The following is a 24445-nucleotide window of genomic DNA, read 5'->3' on the forward strand; positions in this document are numbered from 1 at the left end:
TATCTAAGTAACACTATAAAACATTTTTTCCCAATGAGGGAATAGTTATTTTCAGCTTAAAATGGAAAAAAAAAAAAATAGTTCAACTATTATTGTTTTAGAAACTAAGGGCAAGTCGTCACTTGATGGTTAATACGATTATGGGACTTTGATAATATCGAGGCCAATTATTATGGCAACTGTTTTCCCACAACATCATTTAAACATTACTTTCTGCAGGGCAACGAACACTCCTTATAGACGTCTGTATAACTGATGGCACTTTCAGCCTTTCACTTCTATTACAAGGTCATTCACAAAGATCTCCCACTTTGCCGTTATTATATACAATAAGCAATTATATTTCCATTGACACATCAAAGGGCACTTCAAATTAATAGAATGGGAGGGATCAACTCTGCTCTGAATAAATAAACGTGAGTGGGGGAATACCTATAAGAAGAAAGATTTTCTGCAGGACATCAAGGGGATCTTGGAGTAATATAGCAGCACCCACAAATGCCTTCAAAAGCAAACAGGAAAGAGTCTAACAACTTATGCTTTTTATTTAAGGGGATATAAATGGAAAATGAACCCTGAAGAGGTTATTACTGTTATTCTTTGTGTATATAGCACCAACATATTCATCTTCTGGATGAACAGTCTATCCTACTGTGGGCTCATTTATCAACACTGGGCAAACTTGCCCATGGGCAGTAACCCATGGCAACCAATCAAATTGCTGCATTAATTGTTTTTCTTGCAGCTGGCTTTAAAAAGCTAAATACTGATTGGTTGCTATAGGTAACTGCCCATGGGCAAATTTTCCCAGTGTTGATAAATGAGCCCCTGTAGACTCCAGACAGATTATCCACTCTACCCATGTCTATAGTTGGCATGCAATTACATAATGCTAGGGTCAACATCTGCCTATTGCTTTAAGAAGCATTGCTATGTCTACTTGATGCATTCACAACAGATATCTAGACCTTATCTACGGTGGCCAAGATGTTCAGATTTTATTCATTTTACCATGAACGTTTTGATTTCAATCATCTGTTGTAATGTAATATGTTGTAAATGAATCTGACACTAAGGGGCATATTGATCAAGGGCCGAATTTCGAATGGAATAAACTTCAAAATTCGAATTCAAAAAGACCAACTGAAATTAAGTTTTTTTTTGGGGTCGAATAGGTCAGTTTTTGATCGAACAGGAATCGTTCGAATCGCAGGAATATCGCATTCGATCGGATTCGATTCAAAGTTTTTCACAAAAAATTTACTCCAAGTAGGTTCTAGGAGGTCCCCCGTAGGCTAAAACTGCAATTCGGCAGGTTTTAGATGGCAAATGGTCGAAGTCGAATTTTTAGAGACAGTACATGATAAATTTTGATATTCGAATTTTCAAATTTTTTGCTAATTCAAATCAAATTTGGACTATTCCCTAGTCGAAGTACATAAAAATAGCTTGAAATTCGAATTTTTTAAATTCGAAAATTCACATTGACGCCGGCGACAATTTAATGTACGCCCATTAACTTTAATGCAATTGGACAAAATAGGCACACATCAAATTGTTGGCGGCATCGATTTTGACGCCCGCGAATTGACCGGCCGGCGTCAAAATTCGCATTTCGCTAATTTTACATGGGACAAATTCGCCCATCACTAGTCATGGATAATTTCTTTTCCTCAAAAAGCATCAGTTAATAGTGATGCTCCAGCAGAATTCTGCACTGAAATCCATTTCTCAAAAGAGCAAACAGATTTTTCCCAGTTTCCCAGCTGCTCCCAGTCATGTGACTTGTGCTCTGATAAACTTCAGTCACTCTTTACTGCTGTACTGCAAGTTGGATTGATATCCCCCCCTCCCTCCACAGTATCTTAACAACAGAACAATGGGAAGGTAACCAGATAACAGCTCCCTAACACAAGATAACAGCTCCCTGGTAGATCTAAGAACAGCACTCAATAGTAAAATCCAGGTCCCACTGAGACATATTCAGTTACATTGAGTAGGAGAAACAGCATGCCAGAAAGCAGTTCCATCCATTTCCGACGCATGGCAATTTTTTTTGACGCTGCCGAATTTTCGCTGCTGAATTTTTGTGGCAGTTTCACAAATGTATTCACCAGCGGTGAAACCCTGGAAATTCGCCGTGAATTTGGCCTGCCGAATTTATTAGCCCATCACTAGTCCCCGGATCAACTTGTAGTGGAGTAAAGCTGGCCATAGATGTGCAGATTACCTGCAATATCGTACGAACGAACTAATGTCCCCATCTCCCAATTTGCCACTAACCTTCAGTTTAAATAAAGTAGTAAAAGAACAGATCAGTTAATGTTCTGCCCCTGACAGCAATCGTACGAAAGTTTATGTCCGACAAAGCTGGTGACAGTCTCCCACTGAAAATCGTCCGATCAGCAATACACGCAGAGATATTATCGGCAGTCGACAGAAATCTTTTAACCTGTCCGATCTTCCAAACAACCGATCCTCGTGGGATGAAAAATGTTGGGACTCTCCACAAACGGTCCAAAAATTATGCAAATCAAGTATTCGTACGATTGGATCTTTGCATCTATGGCCATCTTAACAACAGAACAATGGGAAGGTAACCAGATAGCAGCTCCCTAACACAAGATAACAGCTGCCTGGTAGAGCTAAGAACAGCACTCAATAGTAAAATCCAGGTCCCACTGAGACACATTTAGTAACATTGAGTAGGAGAAACAAGAGCCTGCCAGAAAGCAGTTCCATCCTAAAGTGCTGGCTCTTTCTGAAAGCACATGACCAGGCAAAATGACCTGAGATGCACCTACACACCAATATTACAACTGAAAAAATACACTTGCTGGTTCAGGAATGAAATTTTATATTGTAGAGTGAATTATTTGTAGTGTAAACAGTGTCATTTAGAAATAAAAACTACATCATAAAAATCATGATAGAATCCCCTGAAGTATCCCCAGTGGTGTAAATAGATTTTACCAGACCCCACAGCCAATTATTTTTCAGGCCCCCATAATGTTTAGCGGTTGACTTGTTTTACCAATATTTATTGAAACTGTACATGAATTAGGGCCTCATGGAGCCCTATGCCTCCTGTACCCCCCTGCAGCCGCAGGATCTGCTTCCTCTTTAGTTACACCCCTGAGTATCCCCAAAACAGGTTTGGCACAGGGACCCAGAGGGGCACTAAAAAATTTTACTTTTATTTGTTTGGATACAATGTCTCAGCTAAAATATCAGGTGGCCTGTAATTTTACAGAGCTAGTGAATAATATCTGAACTATGGTGGTAGAATACCAGTGATCAGACCTAGAAGAAGACCCTGAAGTGACTAAGGATCTCTGTCCCCTGCTTTCCTAAGATAGTGAGATGACAATCTTGTTTGTTAGCTATTTTGTAGTAACTTAATAACACGAGTTAGATTGAAAAAAGACACGTCTATCAAGTTCAACCTTAAGTCTATACTGTATATAACCTGCCTAACTGCCAGTTGATCCAGAGGAAGGTGAAAAACCCCATTTGAAGCCTCTCCAATTTGCCTTAGAGGGGAAAAAATTCCTTCCTGACTCCAAAATGGCAATTGTACTAATCCCCAAATCAACTTGTAGTGGAGTAAGAAAGGCTGTCCAACAAGCTTGGTGTGATCCTATGAATTATCATGGACCTCAATGTCCATAATAGTCTATATGGCCTTCTTTCTATTGCATCTTTATTGAATAAAATTTACTATGGAAACAGCTCAGGTCAGACACACACCTGATCCTGTTAGAAGATGGTTTGGAAAAAATGGGGTCAGTGTGTCGACTGGTTTCTTCATGTGTCAGAGAACTTGTTAATGATCTAAGATTGAATTAAATTAATTACAGAGCTCAGGTTTGCAAATGACATACTGGATGTTGTTCTTTTGTGCAGTGGCTATATGTAAAACCTGATTAGGAACAACCAATTTTAATTGTTAGCTGATTTATGGGTCAAGAAATTTAAAGAAACTTTATTTAAATGTTTTAATTTTATAAATATGTATATAATACCTTGTGGTCTCTCTTCTAGGGAGAATGCACACCATAATGGGCTTTACCAGCAGAGGAGTCCTTCTACTGGTCATACTGTTACAGTACTATTCTGTTTGCCAAGAAAGTCCACGCAATGAAGATCTTCCTCTTTTCAACTTTACCCAGAGTGTGTACCATGCCACCATCTATGAAAATTCTGCCCCAAAAACCTACGTGGTTAGCAAGGTAAAAATGGGAATTTATCTTAAAGATCTTCAATGGACAATAAAATATCGAATTGTATCCGGGGATGCCACCGGCCTGTTTAAAACAGAGGATGTAGTGGTTGGAGACTTCTGCTTTTTGCGGATAAGAATACGGAGCGGTAACTCAGCACTTCTAAATAGAGAGGATAAAGACAACTATCAGCTTATAGTCCATGCCTCAGAGAAGTCTTTACTGTATGAAGCCCGGATTAAAGTCATCATTCAAGTTTTGGACATCAATGACTTAAAACCACTCCTATCAAAATCAGCCTATCAATTTAAAGTCAAAGAAGATGCTGCCCTCAAAACAGTGGTTGGTAAAATAAGTGCAACAGATGCAGATTTAGGACAAAATGCAATGTTTTTTTATACTTTCAGTACCAATACCCCATTTTTCTGCATTCACCCAACTAGTGGTATTGTCATGTTGACTGGAAGGTTGAATGCAACGGAAAAATCTCGTCACAGTCTTCAAATTCTAGTAGTTGACCGCATGAAGAAGATTTCATTTGGAGATGGCTTTGGGAATATAGCTTCTCTGGAAGTCCTGGTGGAACCTGCAGTCAAAAAAACTCCTTTTATTGCATCTATAACAACAACAATGCCAGATTCATCAGACAGGCTCCTTTATGCCACAATCATTATGGACCAGACACATTCCGAATGTAGCGTAGATTCTTTGGAGATTGTTGCAGGAGACCCATTGAACTATTTCAAGGTGGTGCGGTCATACGTAGGGAAAAATGAATTCACAATAGTTTCTACTGCCCAGATTAACTGGATACAAAACCAACAAGGGTTTAATCTCAGTCTTCGAGCCAGAGACAAGAGCAAACCACCAATATATTCACCAGTGGAAACCATTTATATACCTCCTTGGAGATATGCTTTAGCACGGTTTGAGCAGGAACTTTACAAAGTCCAGATCAGTGAATGTGCCCCTCCAGGAAGTCCTGTTATTTTGGTCAAAATGATTCCGGCCATTCCAACAGTAGATTATCGCTTTAAGGCTCCTACAGATGCATTTAAAATATTCTCCAAAACCGGTTTAATTGTTACCAATAGCCGTATGGATGTAAAAGATCAATCGCAGTTCCAGTTGGAAGTGATTGCACTTCATGGGACCATTTCATCCACGGTTATTGTTGACCTAATAGACTGTAATAATCACGCTCCTGTTTTTACAAAGTCTTCATATCATGGAACTTTCAATGAAAATATCCCTGTAGGATCAAGAATTTTTCAGGTTGGCGCCACGGATGCCGACGTTGGAAATAATGGTAATATCACCTACACTCTTGTAAGCCCAAAAAACGCCCCATTTGAAATTAATCAATTCACTGGTGTTATAACCAATACCAGGATGCTTGACTATGAATTAACTCAGAGGTGGTATCGTCTGCGAGTTTGGGCATCAGACTGGGGGTCACCTTTCCGTCAACAAAGTGAGGTATTTATATCTCTCATATTGAACAATCTAAATGACAACTCTCCAATGTTTGAGCGAGTGAACTGCAGTGTACACATTCCAAGAGACATCTCTGTTGGAGAAAAAGTGGTTGCCCTCTCTGCTGTGGACATTGATGAGCTTCAGAACATCCAATATGAGATTGTGTCTGGCAACGAACAACAGAAATTCAAAATAGATCCCAGCTCCGGAGTCATTACTGTTAGGGATGCTTTTTATGGTTTATCTGACCGACATTCTTCCGTTTACTCTCTTATTGTCACTGCCAATGATGGTGAAAATTACGCATTGCCTACTGCAGTTAATATAACATTATCTAGTGAGGGTTTGTCTGTGTCTGTAAAATGTGAAGATACAGGAGTGGTAAATAAAATAGCTGCAACCATCATAGATTCACTTGATAGGCACTCACAAGATCAGAGCCAGGAGGAAGACACCCCCTTCAATACCTACCTTATAAACAGCTGCACACCACAATTTAATGATGATTTCCCAGTATCCATTGATGTTGCTGAAGATACTCCAGTCAACTCATTTATCATTCAGCTATCGGCCAATGATACTGATACTGGATTAAACGGTCACCTTGTTTATGTTATTTCTGATGGAAACGATGACGGTTGCTTTGTCCTGGACATGGAAACAGGAAAGTTAATGGTTTCCTCGTCATTAGACAGAGAAAGTACTAGTTCTTATATACTCAATGCTACCGTATATGATCTCGGAGTACCTCAGAAGTCCTCTTGGAAGATTTTAGCTGTAAACTTGTTGGATGCCAATGATAATGCACCCATTTTTCCTTCATCTGGATATTGTGTTGCAATACCAGAAGATTCTAAAATAGGAACCTCGGTTCTTAAGGTCAGAGCAGATGATCTTGACATAGAGGACAACGGCAAAGTAATATACTCCCTTCTGACACCTACAGACACGTTTGGGATTGATGGTCACACAGGAGAGATAACAGTCAATGGCACCTTAGATAGAGAGACATTAACATCATATAAGCTTAAAATAGAAGCCAGAGATCAACCTATCAAAGGCAGGCAACTATTTTCTGTTACCGATGTTGTTGTATCCTTGGAAGATGTCAATGACAATATTCCCCTCTGCAGGCCTTTGACAGCAAATGTGAAGGCTCCTGAAGATATTCCTTTAGGGACTACACTATACTTTATTGAAGCTCTAGACGTGGATATTGGTCGCAATGGAGAAGTCTCCTATTCTCTTATAAATGAGGAGAATGGGATATTTCAAGTGGATAAATTAACAGGTGCTTTAACTCTACATAAAGAACTGGATTTTGAGAAAAGGTCTTTTTACAACTTAACAGTGAGAGCTACAGATGCTGGGAACCCATTTCCTCATTCCTCCGTTTGTCATGTTGAGTTAGAGGTGTTGGATGTGAATGAGAATCTACACACTCCCTTCTTTCAGTCCTTTGTGTTTCTTGGGTCAGTGCAAGAAAACTCTCCACCAGGTACTCAAGTACTCTCCATAACAGCTTCAGACGAGGACAAAGGGAAAGATGGGGAGATACGATACTCAATAAGGGATGGATCCGATCTCTCCACCTTTAGCATCAATGAAGAAACAGGTGAGTGTTTTGGAGTTTTATTTTCTCCAGCTACCATCTGTTTTCTCAGGTACTTAAAGGAACAGAAACACCAACAACTGAAAATTTCTTAAAGGGGTTGTTCACCTTGCAAACATTTTTTTCATTTGAGTTGTTTTCAGATTGTTCATCCTAAACAAATAGTTTTTTCAATTGCTTTGCATCTTTTATTTTTTACTGTTTTCCAAAAATTAAAGTTTAAATGTATGTTCCTGTATCTAGTGTTTTAGTCTGGTGGCTCAGTAATTCAGGCGTAGATTCTAAATTCTTATCCGAAGGCAACTTCGGAAAACGAAACGCTTCAGAGTGCCATCCCTCCGGCGATTAACAGTCTAGCCATCGGGAAGGCAGTTCAGGGAGATTAGTCAGCCGAAGAGGGACGATTTGTCGCTGGGCGACTTAATGTCCGCTAATCTACACGTGTGTCTCTGCCCTCAGAGGAAGCCATTCAAGCACAGGATACACAATGGATAATACATAAATTCTGAAGAATCCCATTGTATGCTATAGAGTTTATCTGCTTTGTATTCTGTGCCTTTTCTCCTTTTTCAGCTTTGAATGGCTGCCCCCATGGCTTCACAGCAGCTTGTTTATATAAACTATAGTAGTACTTATCTGTTATCTACTGTGTATCCGGTGCTTGAATGGCTGCCCCCATGGCTACACAACAGCTTGTTTATATAAACTATAGTAGTACTTATCTGTTATCTACTGTGTATCCTGTGCTTGAATGGCTGCCCCCATGGCTACACAACAGCTTGTTTATATAAACTATAGTAGTACTGATCTGTTATCTACTGTGTATCCTGTGCTTGAATGGCTGCCCCCATGGCTACACAGCAACTTGTTTATATAAACTATAGTAGTACTTATCTGTTATCTTCTGTGTATCCGGTGCTTGAATGGCTGCCCCCATGGCTACACAACAGCTTGTTTACATAAACTATAGTAGTACTTATCTGTTATCTAATGTGTATCCTGTGCTTGAATGGCTGCCCCATGGCTACACAGCAGCTTGTTTATATAAACTATAGAAGTACTTATCTGTTATCTACTGTGTATCCTGTGCTTGAATGGCTGCCCCCATGGCTACACAGCAGCTTGTTTATATAAACTATAGTAGTACTTCTCTGTTATCTACTGTATATCCTGTGCTTGAATGGCTGCCCCCATGGCTACACAGCAGCTTGTTTATATAAACTTTAGTAGTACTTCTCTGTTATCTACTGTATATCCTGTGCTTGAATGGCTGCCCCCATGGCTACACAGCAGCTTGTTTATATAAACTATAGTAGTACTTCTCTGTTATCTACTGTATATCCTGTGCTTGAATGGCTGCCCCCATGGCTACACAGCAGCTTGTTTATATAAACTATAGTAGTACTTATCTGTTATCTACTGTGTATCCTGTGCTTGAATGGCTGCCCCCATGGCTACACAGCAGCTTGTTTATATAAACTATAGTAGTACTTATCTGTTATCTACTGTGTATCCTGTGCTTGAATGGCTGTCCCCATGGCTACACAGCAGCTTGTTTATATAAACTATAGTAGTACTTATCTGTTATCTACTATGTATCCTGTGCTTGAATGGCTGCCCCCATGGCTACACAGCAGCTTGTTTATATTAACTATAGTAGTACTTATCTGTTATCTACTGTGTATCCTGTGCTTGAATGGCTGCCCCATGGCTATACAGCAGCTTGTTTATATAAACTATAGTAGTACTTATCTGTTATCTACTGTGTATCCTGTGCTTGAATGGCTGCCCCATGGCTATACAGCAGCTTGTTTATATAAAATATTTTAGAGTTTCTGAAGCAAACACTTCAGTTTTAAGAGTGCAGCACAACAGTACATGATATTTTCATTACTTTAAAAGACTTTCATCACTGTTCCTTTAAATATTTGCTAGGTAGGAGTAATATTTTTTTTAAATTAAGGTGACCCTATCTGTACAACTATAATCAGAACATATTAATACAAATATTTTCTTATTTTAGGTGCAATTAGAACCGAGGCTCCTCTGGACAGAGAATCCGTTTCACATTATTGGCTATCAGTCTATGCCACAGACCTGGGCTCCATTCCTCTAACCTCAGTTGCTGAAGTGTATATTGAAGTTATTGATATCAATGATAACATCCCTCAACTGTCCCAGGCTGTTTTCTATGCTTCAATAACCGAAAATTCACCTCCTGATGTCTCTGTGTTACAGCTGGATGCTAATGACTTCGACTCTGTTTCTGCTGGCAAAATTTCTTTTCAGTTCTCCAATGGGAATAGCCAAGGATTCTTTGCACTGAACCCATCTACAGGTATGTATCCAATTTCTCTATATCTAAGGAGTGAAGTTCCCAATATTTGCTCCTTTACAGATCATGATTAGGCACAAAGCTCCTTCCAAGGGTCCCATCAATGCTAGGTCAGTGCCAGAAGATCAGGACAGTAGTGTGATACATATTGTTTTGGCTTGTTGCTGCAGTAATGGTGGTGCAGCATCAAGTCATAGAGAAACTTCGTTGGCAGTGGAATTAGGGAGCCTCTCCAGTCTCCAGAGTTAGCAGCTCAGGTAGATATTGGACCAAAATGAAGCCTGCCTGATAGATGTATTGCTAAAGACCAGACATATATATATCCTGATCTACTGATATCTGATTGATCCTATGAGTAATATCTATTGGGCAGGTTTGTAAATTTTATTGGGTGAGGAGGACCTCAAAATGCATCGATGGACCCTGCTATGAAGTTATCCTTTTGGTTTGGCCCACCATCTGGAATCTTTCTGTCTTCACTGGAAACTGGAAATTTGGCTCTTGAAGTTAGTAGTCATGAACAGATGAATATTCCAAAGAGAAACTAAGTTGACAGTGGAATTAGGGAGCCTCTCCAGTTTTCAGAGTTAACAGCTCAGGTAGATATTGGACCAAAATGAAGAATGCCTGACAGATGTTTTGATCAGACATATTTATTTCCTGATCTACTGATATCTGGATGATCCTCTGAGTAATATCTATTGGGCAGGTTTGTAAATTTTATTGGGTAAGGAGGACCTCAAAATGCATTGATGGACCCTGCTATAAAGTTATCTTTCTGGTTTGGTTTATCAGAGCTGGCATTTTGTTTTCACACGTTGTCTTTGCTTTTCTGCCCTTGTTTTGGTTGTCTGGATTCAGATTATGGTAGTTCAGTTAATATGTTGTAAATGTTAAATGCCCCATTAAGCACCAGGGACTGTTTGCTGTGCCACAATTAGGGATGTAGCGAACTGCCGATTTGAAAAAATGCGAACGTTCGCGGACAGTTTGCGAACTTCGAACACCCGCTAAAATCGTTCGATTCGAATGATCGGAGGATTTTAATCATTCGATCGAAGGATTTTCATTCGAATCGAACGATCGAAGCCATTCGATCGAATGCTTTTCATTCGATCGAATGCTTACAATCGTTCGAACGAATGGAAATCGTTCGAACGAATGGAAATCGTTCGATTTTTAGCGGTCGAAGGAATTCGAATGGTCGAATGGTCGAACAATCGAACGCGAACTCAAAATGCGAACGTTCCCAAACCTTCGCGAACATTCGGCGGACGCGAACGGTCGAAGTTCGCGCGAACTAGTTCGCAGCAGAACAGTTCGCTACATCCCTAGCCACAATCCAAAACATTAAAGGCGGCTTAGAGGGGGCCAGGGAGGGGGATGGCCCACAATGGGGCAATTGCCCTTTCTTGAACTGGAACAGCCAGATTTCTGGTTTAGAACCTGGAAATTTCATAGTCGTAGTGAAATAACGTCTGATGAAGATGCAAAAAGTATGGTGAAGCTTTCGAAGGGACTTCTATATTCATAGTTGCCATGTGATGGAAAGGCAAGATATCTGTTAACTCACTGTGAAATATCCAAAATGCAGTACAGGTGTTGTATCCATTATCCAGAAACCCATCATCCAGAAAGCTCAGAATTACGGAAAGTCCATCTCCCATAGACTCCATTTTATTTAAATAATCCAAATCTTTAAAAACTTTTACCTTTTCCTCTGTTATAATAAAACAGTAGCTTGTACTTGATCCCAACTGAGATATAATTAAACCTTATTGGAAGCAAAACCAGCCTATTGGGTTTATTTAATGTTTACATGATTTTCTAGTAGACTTAAGGTATGAAGATAAAAATTATTAAGATCCATTATCTAGAAAGCCCCCGCATTCTGGATAACAGGTTCCATACCTGTACTACACCCAGTATATGTCATTTTGTGCTTTGAGCTAAGTTTTTTCCTTCAAAAGATTTCCCTATATGGCTGAAGGCCTAGAAAAAATATCCTTCCTCCTCTTCCCTAAAGTTGACCCTGTAGAAATTTGATGCATATTCTGTGCACACAATCAGCTACAGACTCCTAATTTATGTCCTACTTAAGATAAACGAATAAAAGATAATATACATATGAGCAAGGTAGGCTTGTCTTTAAAGGGATACTGTCATGGGAAAAAAAATGTTTTTCAAAATGAATCAGTTAATAGTGCTGCTCCAGCAGAATTCTGCACTGAAATCCATTTCTCAATAGAGCAAACAGATTTTTTTATATTCAATTTTGAAATCTGACATGGGGATAGACATATTGTCAATTTCCCAGCTGCCCCAAGTCATGTGACTTGTGCTCTGATAAACTTCAATCACTCTTTACTGCTGTACTGCAAGTTGGAGTGATATCACCCCCCTCCCTTTTTCCTCCCAGCAGCCAAACAAAAGAACAATGGGAAGGTAACCAGCAGCTCCCTAACACAAGATAACAGCTGCCTGGTAGATCTAAGAACAACACTCAATAGTAAAAACCCATGTCCCACTGAGACACATTCAGTTACATTGAGAAGGAAAAACAGCAGCCTGCAAGAAAGCATTTCTCTCCTAACGTGCAGGCACAAGTCACATGACCAGGGGCAGCTGGGAAATTGACAAAATGTCTAGCCCCATGTCAGATTTCAAAATTGAATATAAAAAAATCTGTTTGCTCTTTTGAGAAATGGATTTCAGTGCAGAATTCTGCTGGAGTAGCACTATTAACTGATGCATTTTGAAAAAAACATGTTTTCCGATGACAGGATCCCTTTAAGCTAAATGAATAAAAGATAATATACATATGAGCAAGGTAGGTTTGTCTTTAATGAGCACTGGTGTAGCCTTCGTTGAAATCAATAAACTATATTACTTGGCTTTATGCAAGATCTCAATGCAGTTCTCATTCATCTAATTATTCACCCCACATTCCTGCCTGGAGACCAACTGATGTAGAGTAATGAAAACACCAGAGAGCTTGGCATTGACTGACACTCAAGCCGTCTCTCTGCTAATGCAAGACGCCCTTAATTAGAGCCTGATCCATCTATCTGTTTTTTTTTTTCCAATTAAAGAATTTCTGCAGAACAAAAGATGTATTTATAATTAATTTTTGTGGTCTTGGGAGATGTGTAAGGCTTGTGAGGACTGGTGTTGGAACTGTTGCATAATGTTTAGGTATGAGGTACTACATGCAATGCAGTGTATTGGAATAAGACAACATGGGGCCTACTTGCAAGACTATATTTGGGTTGCTCACTGTCACTGTTCAATAATATAGTTGCTTTCCATTCAAACCACCACCTTAAAACTACCAGGTGCCTCCACTGTATCCATTCCAATATCGAACGGTACCAAACAGGGTGCCTCGCGAGGAAACTTCGGACAACTTTGGAAAAACTACGTGATCCAAATGCCATCCCACCGGCAATTCACATTCTAGCTGGCGGTAAGGCATTTCGGGGAGATTAGTCGCCCGAGGTAGAGTAGATTTGTCGCTGGGTGACTAATCTCCCAGAATATTCACGTGTGCCACCAGCCTTAAAGGATAAGTAAATCTTTATAATAAGTGAATATAAAATTGATGAGGGTGCTATTCTAAGCACTTTTGTCATTTACATTCATTATTTATTTTCTTTTTAGTCCGAGATATTAAGGGATACATGTGCTGTTAATATGAATGAATTTTGTTCCAACAGGTCAGTTTCTGACCAGTCTGACCACCAAGTAGTCAAGGAAGTTGTCAGGAGAAAGAAAGAGGCTGCTCTGATGTTCTTCTGCTTAGGAAAGATTTGAGAAAGGTTTCTAATTGTTTTCCTAAGCAGAAGAACATCAGAGCAGCCTCTTTCTTTCTCCTGACAACTTCCTTGACTACTTGGTGGTCAGACTGGTCAGAAACTGACCAGCAGGTGGCGCTGTTGGAACAAAATTCATTCATAATAACAGCACATGTATCCCTTAATATCTTGGAATAGAAAGAAAATAAATAATGAATGTAAAATACGATAGTTCTTGGAATAACACTCTCATCAGTTTTACATTCACTTATTTTAAAGGTTTACTTATCCTTTAACACACGGGAAACATTGAAATCCATATACCTAGGTATTAACCTTACCAAGTCATGATTCTACAAATACAACTTCCCCTTCATTAAATCAAAAACCCTGCTTGCAAAGGTGTGGGAGAGACCTGCTCATTTGGCGACATCCGCCGTTCTTCACGCGTATTGTCGCGTGCGTATTGTGCTAACTTATTTTTGTATGCGAATGATGAGTGAGCGTGTGGTCGCTGGAACATAGAATGCGAAATTGCCGCCCTAGAAATGGCGTCCATACGTTCTTATGTACTTGCCGCACACACAAGAGTTTGCATACTATCGTGGTTACTAATCCGCTTGAGTGTTTTGATAGCGCAGATTTTCACTACTTCTGAATAGCCGTGCAATTTCTGATAAAACGCTCCAAAAAGGACTTTTGGGACTAAAGGCGATTGCAAATAGCATTGTGTGTGTAGTAGCTGCCAATTTACATTTTTCTCTACGGCAAGGTAAATCGAAACGACTTTTCGCCGAAACTCGCTTTTAAAAAACGCAGGCGAAAAATTTCCCCGTGTGTCACTATTCTTACTCTTGCGTCTGGAGTCATCATAAGAGTCAGCGCTAAAGATCTTTTTTGTTCATTGAAAATGTCAGTGCCTTGAACTAAATACACAAAAGGTTAGGTTTCTGTACAGCAACTATTCTATCCGGCAGACGAGATCCAACTTGCCATAGACGTATCCATCTCACAAATCCTTTAGGCTTTTGTTCATAAAACGCACATTCCTGCTCCTGGCCCATTCACATGACATATATGAAAGGAGAGATCATTTATACTGTTTGATGCTGAGAAGGGACTATGTGTTCCTCCCTTGAGGGACTACTTTACCAACTACAATAAATGGAACAAAGTCTTTAAGGTTGCCCACACAGGCATTGGCCAGGTTATTCAACTTAGCCTGCCCTTGAATGCAGAGAATTTCTGGGAATAACGTTGATATCACATAAGAATCCCATTGCTCTCTTGGCCATGGAGGATGCACTTCAAGTTAATGCTGTCTTCCGCTGACAAGGATACCCTTTATAATCTGTTTGCTGGCCTTTTGCCACCTTTTGGTGGTCAAATCGAGTAAAGGTCTAACATGCCAGTTAGAATATTTCATGGGGCAACAGTATTGGAGGATCCTTCTTTTTAGAAGCTGAAGACGTCCCATGTTCCACCATAGAAGTTATTAGTAATCATCACGATTATTAATAATCATGTCACTTGTGTTATTATCCCTTTAAAAAAATGTCTTATTAAATATTCAAAAGATTCAAAAGAAAAACATATTATAACTCCAAGGTGTCACCGAATGTATCTAATACTTATTGTTAATAATATAATAGGCAGCTTTGCAAAGAGTCAACAATACTAATTGGTATTGAGAGACCAGGGTGGAGTAAAGAACTCCTACTACTGTATATTAATACTTAACCTGGTCTTTTTTTTGCATGTGTAAGTAAATATTTAGGTAGAAAGAACTTCATTATAGTAGATCTGTGCCATTAAAAAACTACAGCTCAGTTTTAAAGTGAGTTAAATAGCTAAAAAGAAATCCCTTCAGCACTGGGTTCCTAGTAGGGATCTGAATCCAGGATTGGGTTCGGGATTCAGCCTTTTTCAGCAGGATTCGGATTCGGCCGAATCTTTCTGCCTGGCCGAACTGAATCCGAATGCTAATTTGCATATACAAATTAGGGGCGGGAGGGAAATCCCGTGCATATGCAAATTAGGATTCGGTTCGATATTTGGCCAAATCTTTCGTGACCGATTCGGGGGTTCGTCCGAATCGAAAATAGTAGTTTCAGTGCATCCCAAGTTCCAAGTTAATGGGTTCCTTATTGACAATAGATTGTAAGCTCTACAGGGGCAGGGACTGATGTGCATGATGCAAATCTCTGTACAGTGCTGTGGAATATGTTGGCGATATATAAATGAGGCATATTCATAAAATGTGCATTACAGACACTGGAATTCAAGATCCAAGAGCAATTTTGGGTAAAAATTCAATCAGAATGCTATTGTACCTTTTCCCTGTCATGCAGTCATGTCATTACAATTCTCACTTACTTGCCTTACCTTTCACAGATCCACCAGCTCATCACTTTCAGCTTGCCTGGGACACACCTAGCCAGGTTCTGCAGCATTGCTTTAGAAGTATCGCTTTAATTACAGTTTTCAACTATTATGGTTCATTAGCAAATTGTGTTATGAGCAGTGATTCTTCTTAGATGTTTCTGTCTGACTTTGTCATTGGAAAATTCCATCCCTGGTTTTCCGTCTTTAAAGCTCATTCTCGAAGGCAAGCGTAAGTGCAAAGCACTAAAATGAGCACAAAATGTTGCCTGATTTAATTCCTGCTTAAAGGAAAAGGAAAGGTTACAACTAAGGAAGATTTAGGGCAGAGACACGCGCTCAGATTTGAGGAGATTAGTCGTCCATCGACAAATCTCCTCTTCTTTGGGCGACTAATCTCCCCGCCAGCTAGAATCGATATCAACGGCGGGATGGCACTCGGAGCGCTTAGTTTTCTGAAGTTACCCAAAGTTTCCTCATGAGGCAACTTCGGGCGACTTCAGAAAACGAAGTGCTCCAAGTGCCATTCGGCCGGCGATTTCGATATTTTAGCTGGTGGGAGGCAGTTTGGGGAGATTAGTCGCCCTGAAGAAGAGGCAATTTATTGTCGGACGATTAATCTCCCCGAATTTGAGCGTGTGTCTCTGCCCTTATGAGAAAGGTCTATGTAAATACACATATAAACCCTCAAAGTAATGCTGCTCAGAGTCCTTTGTTAAAAGAAATACTATTTTGTGCACATGGGCTTCAAATTTCCTTCTTTCAGCTTAAAGGAACAGTAACGTCAAAAAATAAAAGTGTTTTAAAGTAATGAAAATAAAATGCAGTGTTGCCCTGCACTGGTAAAACTGCTGTGTTTGCTTAATAAATACTACAATTGTTTATATAAATAAGCTGCTGTGTAGCAATGGGGGCAGCCATTCAAAGGAGAAAAGGCTCAGGTTACACAGCAGATAGCAGATAAGCTCTGTCTGTCTAATGGTGTTATCTGTTATCCATTAGTTAACCTGTGCCATATAGCAATTTTTCAATTTCCGCCATTGCTCCACAGCAGCTTGTTTATATGAACTATAGTTGGTTTTTTTGAAGCAAACAGATCAGTTTTACCAGTGCAGGGCAACACTACATGATATTTTCATTACTTTAAAGCACTTTCATTTTTTGGTGTTACTGTTCCTTTAAACATCCAGGGCTTGGGCTTGAGCATGCTCAGTTTACTGCCTTCTCCCTCTTGCTTCTTCCTCCTCCCTCCTCCTGCTATGGGTGAGCAGGGAGAGACTCAGGCAGGAAGTGATGTCACAGCAAGCTAATATGTTAGCTGCTATCCTAAGCAAACAGAGAAGTATGGTAAAGCATTCTACATAATAAATATAGCATTCTAGCTTGTACTATTGTGGCTAATCTAAACCATCTTGATAGCTTTCCTTCTCCTTTAAATGATGTACAGGACACCCAGACACAATTGAGCCCTGGAATTAACACCTGTACATACAACTGACTTAAGCTGTAAAAGCAACACAATTGCCATTAGAATGACGCCGTGCACAACTCTCGTAAATCGGGTGCAACTTTTTCACAGAAGCCTCCTAGAATTCTGTTAAAAATGCGGCCTTGTGGGTAAAAAAAACCATGACGATTTGGGTGTGTTTTTTTTAAATTCACTGCATTTGGCAAAATGTTTTAGGCAATAGCTTATTCTCTGGTCTCGCTTCTAATTCTGACCCTAAGGAAATCAATCCAAGTGTGAGCTGTATTCGTTTAGGGAAAAGCCTAAAGCAAAATGATATGCATGATACGGAGCAATCGGTATGGAACGTGTTTTAGAATAAACAGTAATTGCAAACTCTGGTCAATGAATGGAAACATTAATTGACTCATCTAAATGGACCAGAGAGTGTCCGGAAGATTTTATCAGCCTTAAAGGGGAAAATGAAAATTTAATATGCGTCAGTATACTGAAATAAAAAAAACTTTCTAAATACAACAAATAATCTTTAAGTTTATCTTCACTATCCCTCTCTCAGCATCTGTTTCTCTTCATTCTGTCTTCATGCAGCAGTTGGGTGTCAGATATTCATTGACAGTTAGATCCAATATATCTTATAGGGGGGCTCCTTTTGCCTAGAAGATGTATTAGAGCTCACTCTATTAAACTCACCATACATCATGTCTCTCTACATGCAGAATTTGTGCAGTTATTTTGTTTGTTCTGGAATCAGTTGAGTGAGCTCTAATTTATCTGCTAGAAAAGATTTCCCCCTATAAAGGTGGCCATAGACGTAGAGATCCATAGCTCGATTGGAGATGTCACCAAGTGAGTGGATCTCCCCAATAGGGCCCAACAATCGGATCATAATGCATCTGATATGGGTGGTCGGATCATGGGACCACATAAATGCACAGATGCGGCAACTATCTGATGGGATTTTTTACCTTGCCCAATCGAGATCTGGCCATATCGATCGGGGAAGCCCGTCGGGCATTTAGGGGTCATTTAGATATGTTGGATCTAACTGTCGATGAATATCTTGACACCCAACTGCTGCATGAAGACAGAATGAAGAGAAACAGATGCTGAGAGAGGGATAGTGAATATAAACTTGATTATTTCAGAAATGGTAATTGTATATAGAAAGTTTCCTATTTCAATGTGATGAAGCTTATATTAAATTTTCATTTTTGCGATAGTTCCCCTTTAAAGGGTAACTAACCCCTTAATTAAAAAAAAAATCGTACCCTACATAGACACCCTCCCTGCTTCTCCCCAGCCTAGGTGGTACCTTTGCTAAATGCCCCTAACTCTTTACTTACCCCGTGGTGCAGATTCAGGGCATCGGAGTTCACGGCAGCCATCTTCTTTTTTTCTGTAATCTTCGTGAAGTAAGTGCCGTATCGGCGCATGCACAGTCGGAGCAATTTTCTGTTTTGCCACAACTGCGCATGGGCCGAAAGTCACAGAAATTGTCGATTCGCCGGTAGAAGATCCAAAGATTACCGAAGCGGCTGTAGATGGTGCCCTTTAACTCCGCTGGACAGTATCTGCACGAGGGTTAAGTAAAGGCATTTAGCAAAGGTACTATCTAGGGGGGAGCAGGAAGAGGGATCTCTGTAGGGTAGGGGATTTTAGTAGCAAGGGTCTGTTTCTCCTTTAAGAATAAAATTAATGATGTAGTGAAGTTTGAGTCGCCAACCTTAGAAACTGATGAGAATAGGAAATAGTTGCATTTGGACCTGAAATTGAAGAATGTTATGGAGGGCCCTTTAAGAGTCAAAAAGGCCACCATGGATTTTAAGTAGGGATGCACCGAATCCAGGATTCGGTTCAGGATTCGGCCAGGATTTTTCAGCAGGATTCGGATTCGGCCGAATCCTTCTGCCCGGCTGAAACTAATCCGAATCCTAATTTGCATATGCAAATTAGGGGCGGGGAGGGAAATTGCGTAACTTTTTGTCAGAAAACAAGGAAGTAAAAAATGTTTTCCCCGTCCCACCCCTAATTTGCATATGCAAATTAGGGTTCGGATTCGGTTCGGTATTCGGCCTTTCGTGAAGGATTCGGGGGTTCGGCCGAATCCAAAAAAGTGGATTCGGTGCATCCCTAATTTTAAGTGATTTGTCCCTACCTAGAGCCTAGAGCCACTGCCTTGCCATACATTTAGTTTGACATTCGTCCTTGCACCGTGCCATATTGCTTGTGGGATTTTAAACTGGCACCGGTGACCGCACCTCCGAAAAACAGGTTCAACTAAAGAATCTTGGCTGCTTTGCCTAAACACACACAGAACTGCACAGCAAACTCTGGTGAAAAGGTTCTGCTTCACAAAAAACAATACACACAGCTGATGTTTCTTCTACCTGTCCCAACATGAGAGCAAACCTAACAATGCCGAGATCAGCTATTCACTCCTGCCGTAGGCACGAATCTCTCCTCCCACACAGCTGTGTGCTTTTAAGGATAAAAGAAGCTGCGACTATTTTTCACTTTTGCAAATGAAAGGCTCTTTCCTTACCAGTCAAGAATGACCAGTGCAAAATGGGATGCTGACGCCCCACCTATACTCTTTTCTCAGCCTCTATATGAAGAGTAAGGAGAGCCAGTCAATGTTCAGTCACCCATGGTCCTTTCTTGGAAAGGAAACCTTCTGTGTTGGATTCTGTTGAGTAGGAAGTGCTCTGAGGATGACTGCTTATGTATTTCCTAATCTCTCCTACAAGAAACAACAGGCCTTAGTAAACTGTAGGTGGTTAACAAAGAAGTCTCTCAACAGCTAAGATTTTCGGAGATAATTTTTATGCTGGCTTTTTCTTTAGCATGTAGGACATGACGAATTGCCCAAAATGACGGTGCATTGAGAGACATGGGGGCAAATTCGCTAACGCGCCAGCGTCAGCTTCGCACCCCTCGCACCACTTCGCCCTACGAATACGCTAATTCACTAAAATGCAAAGTTTCATCCCGGGCGTCGAATGCTGGCGACTTTGCACTAGTTTTTCTTTGGCAGTGCGAGCATTTCATAGCGAAGATGCGCTAGCGTTCATTTGTGCCTACCGAGTAGTGATCTTGCGCTTAGGTCAATTTGCATACGGCGAGTAATCTTCAGAATCAGAATCGCCAGCGTTTTTGGAACTTTGATGCATTTTCAGCACACAGGATATGATGTAAGTGACAGAAGATTGAGGAAGATTTAGCTGCTTTTTAGGTCTGAGGTGGCAAAGTGAACTCTGGCGAAAACTTTAGGGTATTTGCGGAGTAGCCCCGATCGCTGGATCGAAAATAGGCCTGGCGATAAGGTCTGAAATTGCGCTAGCGATGGTCTTGTTCACTAGCGAATTGGCACTTACACCTGTCAGTGAATTAGCAATGTCCCTGCGGGTGGCAACGCTAGCGAATTGTCGCTAGTGTTAGCCAATTCGCTCTTTAGTAATTCAGCCCCATGGCATTGGCTTATGCACAGGGTCGACTGTGCCCAAAATTCTTGATCCGAAATTCACTCTATTTGTGCCCCAAAAGATTTTGGGGCAAAAGGAAGGCGATCAGTGTTTTTCCCCTCGGAGTAGATACGATGGTGGAGAAAAGACCTTGGGTGACAAGGGCTTTAGTTTGCTATAGATTGCCAGCATTTCTCAAGCTACACAGATTGTCACAAGTATTGATAAAGAGCTGGAAAATCTCAAACATCGATTAGCTTGAGGCACGAATAAAACAATTTTTTCACCATAATCAAAGTGCTGCTGAAGTATTTTCATGTACACTACTTCTGTGCACCTCTCTGGTTCCAAGACACAGAATCTTTGGGATCAGAGGAGGAGTGTACTTCCCTGGTCTGACCTTCTCCCGACCCTAACACTCAGTGGTTGGAAATATTTCAACCCAAACTCGCCCAACCAGTGGTCAACCCCGTGGGCTAGTATATGGCATTTCTGCAGAGCATTCCCTTTTAAAATGTTTTAACAACTGCAACTCCCTACTAAGGGCAGAGACTCAGGGTCAGATTCTGGGAGATTAGTTGCCTGGCGACAAATCTCCTCTTCTCCGGGGCGACTAATCTCCCCGAACTGCCTTCAATCTGCCTTCCTCCTGCTTGAATGAAGAACCGCCTGTGCTAATGCTAGAATGTAAATAGCCTGCGGGATGGCAATTGGATTGGTTTATTTTCTGACATTTCCTTGTGAGACATTTTCAGACAACTTCGGGAAAACGAATCGCTCCGAGTGCCATCCTGCCGGCGATTTCCATTCTAGCCGGCGATTTCCATTCTAGCGTGCGGGAAGGCAGGGGAGGCAGTTCGGGAAGATTAGTCACCCTGAAGAAGAGCAGATTTGTCGCTGGGCGAATAATTTCCCCAAATCTGACCGTGTGTCTCTGCCCTTAAGGGTTTGGGCAGACGGGCAGTTTCGGGGAGATGTAGTCGCCAGACGACTAATTGCCTCTTCTGCGGCGTGACAATCTCCCCGAACTGCCTTCCCTCCTGCTCGAATGAAGAACCGCCTGTGATATTGCACTCGCGGCGCTTCGATTTCCGAAGTTGCTTTATGAGGAAACCTCCCCAAATCTGCCTGTCTGCCCCAACCCTAAGGGTAAGGCCACACTGGGGGTTCTGGGGAGATTTGGTCGGACGACTTCGGAAAAATGAACCGCCGCGTGTGATTAGCGCCGGCGTTTTTTCATTTTAGCAGGCGCAGAGTGAGGGAAAGCGTTTGGGGAGATTGGTCGCCGCAAAGACGAGGCGATTAGTCGCCAGGCGACCAAATCTCCCCAAAACGCCCAGTGTGGCCTTACCCTAAGACTTTTGTAAAGCCATACCATTAGAAGCATTTAACGTACACTGCTTATCTCTTCTTTTTACTGTGTTTACACCACATTTGCTTTATTCCCAGACAGGGTGACTATCTGCCATCTGATAATGTAGCCACAATGCTCAGTGAGCTGCCAAGTCCTGTACTCAATGTGAATGCATTATCATAATTGGTGTGTAACAGAAGTTGTGTTTGTTCATCTAGGCTTGATCTCGACAACAACAAAACAGTTGGATCGTGAAAATAAAGAAGAACATATCCTTGAGGTTTGTGATTGCCCTTCTAGTTTGTCTATATCTCTAGTGTTCCCTGAAGGAATGGCTCCATAATTGTAGACTTTCTGTGGGTTAATTATTTCTTGTCTAAATTAAATGGTTTATTACAGTCTGGAAGGAGGTTGTCCAGCACCTACATCAAAGGATATTGTAACTAGTCAGCATTGTATACTGACTAGGTGATTTATTGCTCAGTTGAGATAACATTGAGACAGTCACCTATGCCCTTTGTATCTTTGGGGCTTTCAAGAGCTACAACTGGAAGATCTGGAAACGAGCCCTAGTGCTTGTACAGCAGAGCAGGTGGCAGAACTCTAATTTATGCAGATCATTTATACACAACATCATCGCTGAGCATTTTCTAAGCACTGCTTTAACAGTTATGGAGACCAGGTTTGTGTTTATTGACCATTCTTGCACCATAACAATAGAATAACTACTACATAGGGAATGCATAGTGCAAAAGTAGAATTTCTTCTTCTAGCTTGCCAAATGGTCATGGGTTGATCAAAACCTGTAGGTTTAGCATCATTCTATACTTAAAGGGATACTGTCATGGGTAAAAAAAAATTTTTCAAAATGAATCAGTTAATAGTGCTACTCCAGCAGAATTCTGCACTGAAATCCATTTCTCAAAAGAGCAAACAGATTTTTTTATATTCCATTTTGAAATCTGACATGGTGCTAGACATTTTGTCAATTTCCCAGCTGCCCCATGTCATGTGACTTGTGCCTGCACTTTAGGAGAGAAATGCTTTCTGGCAGGCTGCTGTTTTTCCTTCTCAATGTAACTGAATGTGTCTCAGTGGGACATGGGTTTTTACTATTGAGTGTTGTTATTAGATCTACCAGGCAGCTGTTATCTTGTGTTAGGGAGCTGTTATCTGGTTACCTTTCCATTGTTCTTTTGTTAGGCTGCTGGGGGGGGGGGGAAAGGGAGGGGGTGATATCACTTCAACTTGCAGTACAGCAGTAAAGAGTGTTTGAAGTTTATCAGTCACATGACTGGGGGCAGCTGGGAAATTGACAATATGTCTAGCCCCATGTCAGATTTCAAAATTGAATATAAAGAAATCTGTTTGCTCTTTTGAGAAATGGATTTCAGTGCAGAATTCAGCACTATTAACCGATTCATTTTGGAAAAAAAATTTTTTCCCCATGACAGTATCCCTTTAACAATAAAGGCAACATATACCTATTATCCAGAATGCGTGAAAACACTACCATTCACTGCAATGCATTGTTATAAATCTTTATTCATCCATTTGCTGTTCTTCCTCAGCAATAAGATAATGCCTATAGCAGTCTGTAGTAGTGATGGCAAATTTCCAGCAAAATTAGCAAAACACGTTGAGGTCAGTGGGTGTCAAAATTATTTTCATGCACATAAATCTTGACGCCCGCGTCAATTTCGATGCCTGCACCTATTTTGCCCAAATTCATTAAAGTCAATGGGCATCTGAATAATTTTGACGCGCGACAATGTTTATGCGCACGACTATTCTGATGCGCACCCAAATTTTTTCTATGTGGCGGATTTTTCGTCAGCGAATTTTTGCTGCAGTTTCACAAATGTATTCTCCGGCGGTGAGATGCGGAAATTCACCGGGAATTTGCGTCTGCCGAATTTTTTCGCCCATCACTAGTCTGTAATAGCCCAGGAGGTAGGGCTAAAATGTGCAAAATCACCCTTCAGTTCCCTCTATGAAAATTGCCTGCCACTATTCTTTGCTATTAAAATTTATTTTTTTCCCTCTAGGGCACTAGAGAAGTTTAATATTCGGGGGTTCTTTATGCAGTACTGAACCCTACAAATCCTGTATACCAGGACCCCTCAAATATAACGGTGCAAAGCTGTACAGCTGTATACTCTTCACTCTGATTAATGCCATTCTTTCAATTAAACTGTTCTCTGTTTTAATCTTGATATGTTTAATTTACTGAACTGCTGTCAAAGTCCTCTACATCAGCTACTTTCTTTTCATAACATGTAGTGCTGTCCATTTTTTTGATGTATTAAACCAAATTTCCCTAGCACCACAGTTGGG

At 40.7% G+C, this 24445-nt stretch overlaps 1 protein-coding gene across 1 annotated transcript in view; it reads left to right on the plus strand.

Moving 5' to 3' along the window:
- fat2.S (FAT atypical cadherin 2 S homeolog) overlaps positions 1-24445 on the plus strand; it is a 96259-nt gene that overhangs the window by 27287 nt on the left and 44527 nt on the right. Inside the window, exons 2-4 of the mRNA XM_018254858.2 lie at positions 4045-7317; positions 9338-9652; positions 22327-22388. Of these exons, the coding sequence (XP_018110347.1) occupies positions 4050-7317; positions 9338-9652; positions 22327-22388 (3645 nt within the window). The 5' untranslated portion in view covers positions 4045-4049. The remainder of the gene's footprint in view (positions 1-4044; positions 7318-9337; positions 9653-22326; positions 22389-24445) is intronic.

The sequence above is a fragment of the Xenopus laevis genome, chromosome 3S (genome assembly GCF_017654675.1).
Source record: "Xenopus laevis strain J_2021 chromosome 3S, Xenopus_laevis_v10.1, whole genome shotgun sequence".
Classification (NCBI taxonomy): Eukaryota; Metazoa; Chordata; class Amphibia; order Anura; family Pipidae; genus Xenopus; species Xenopus laevis.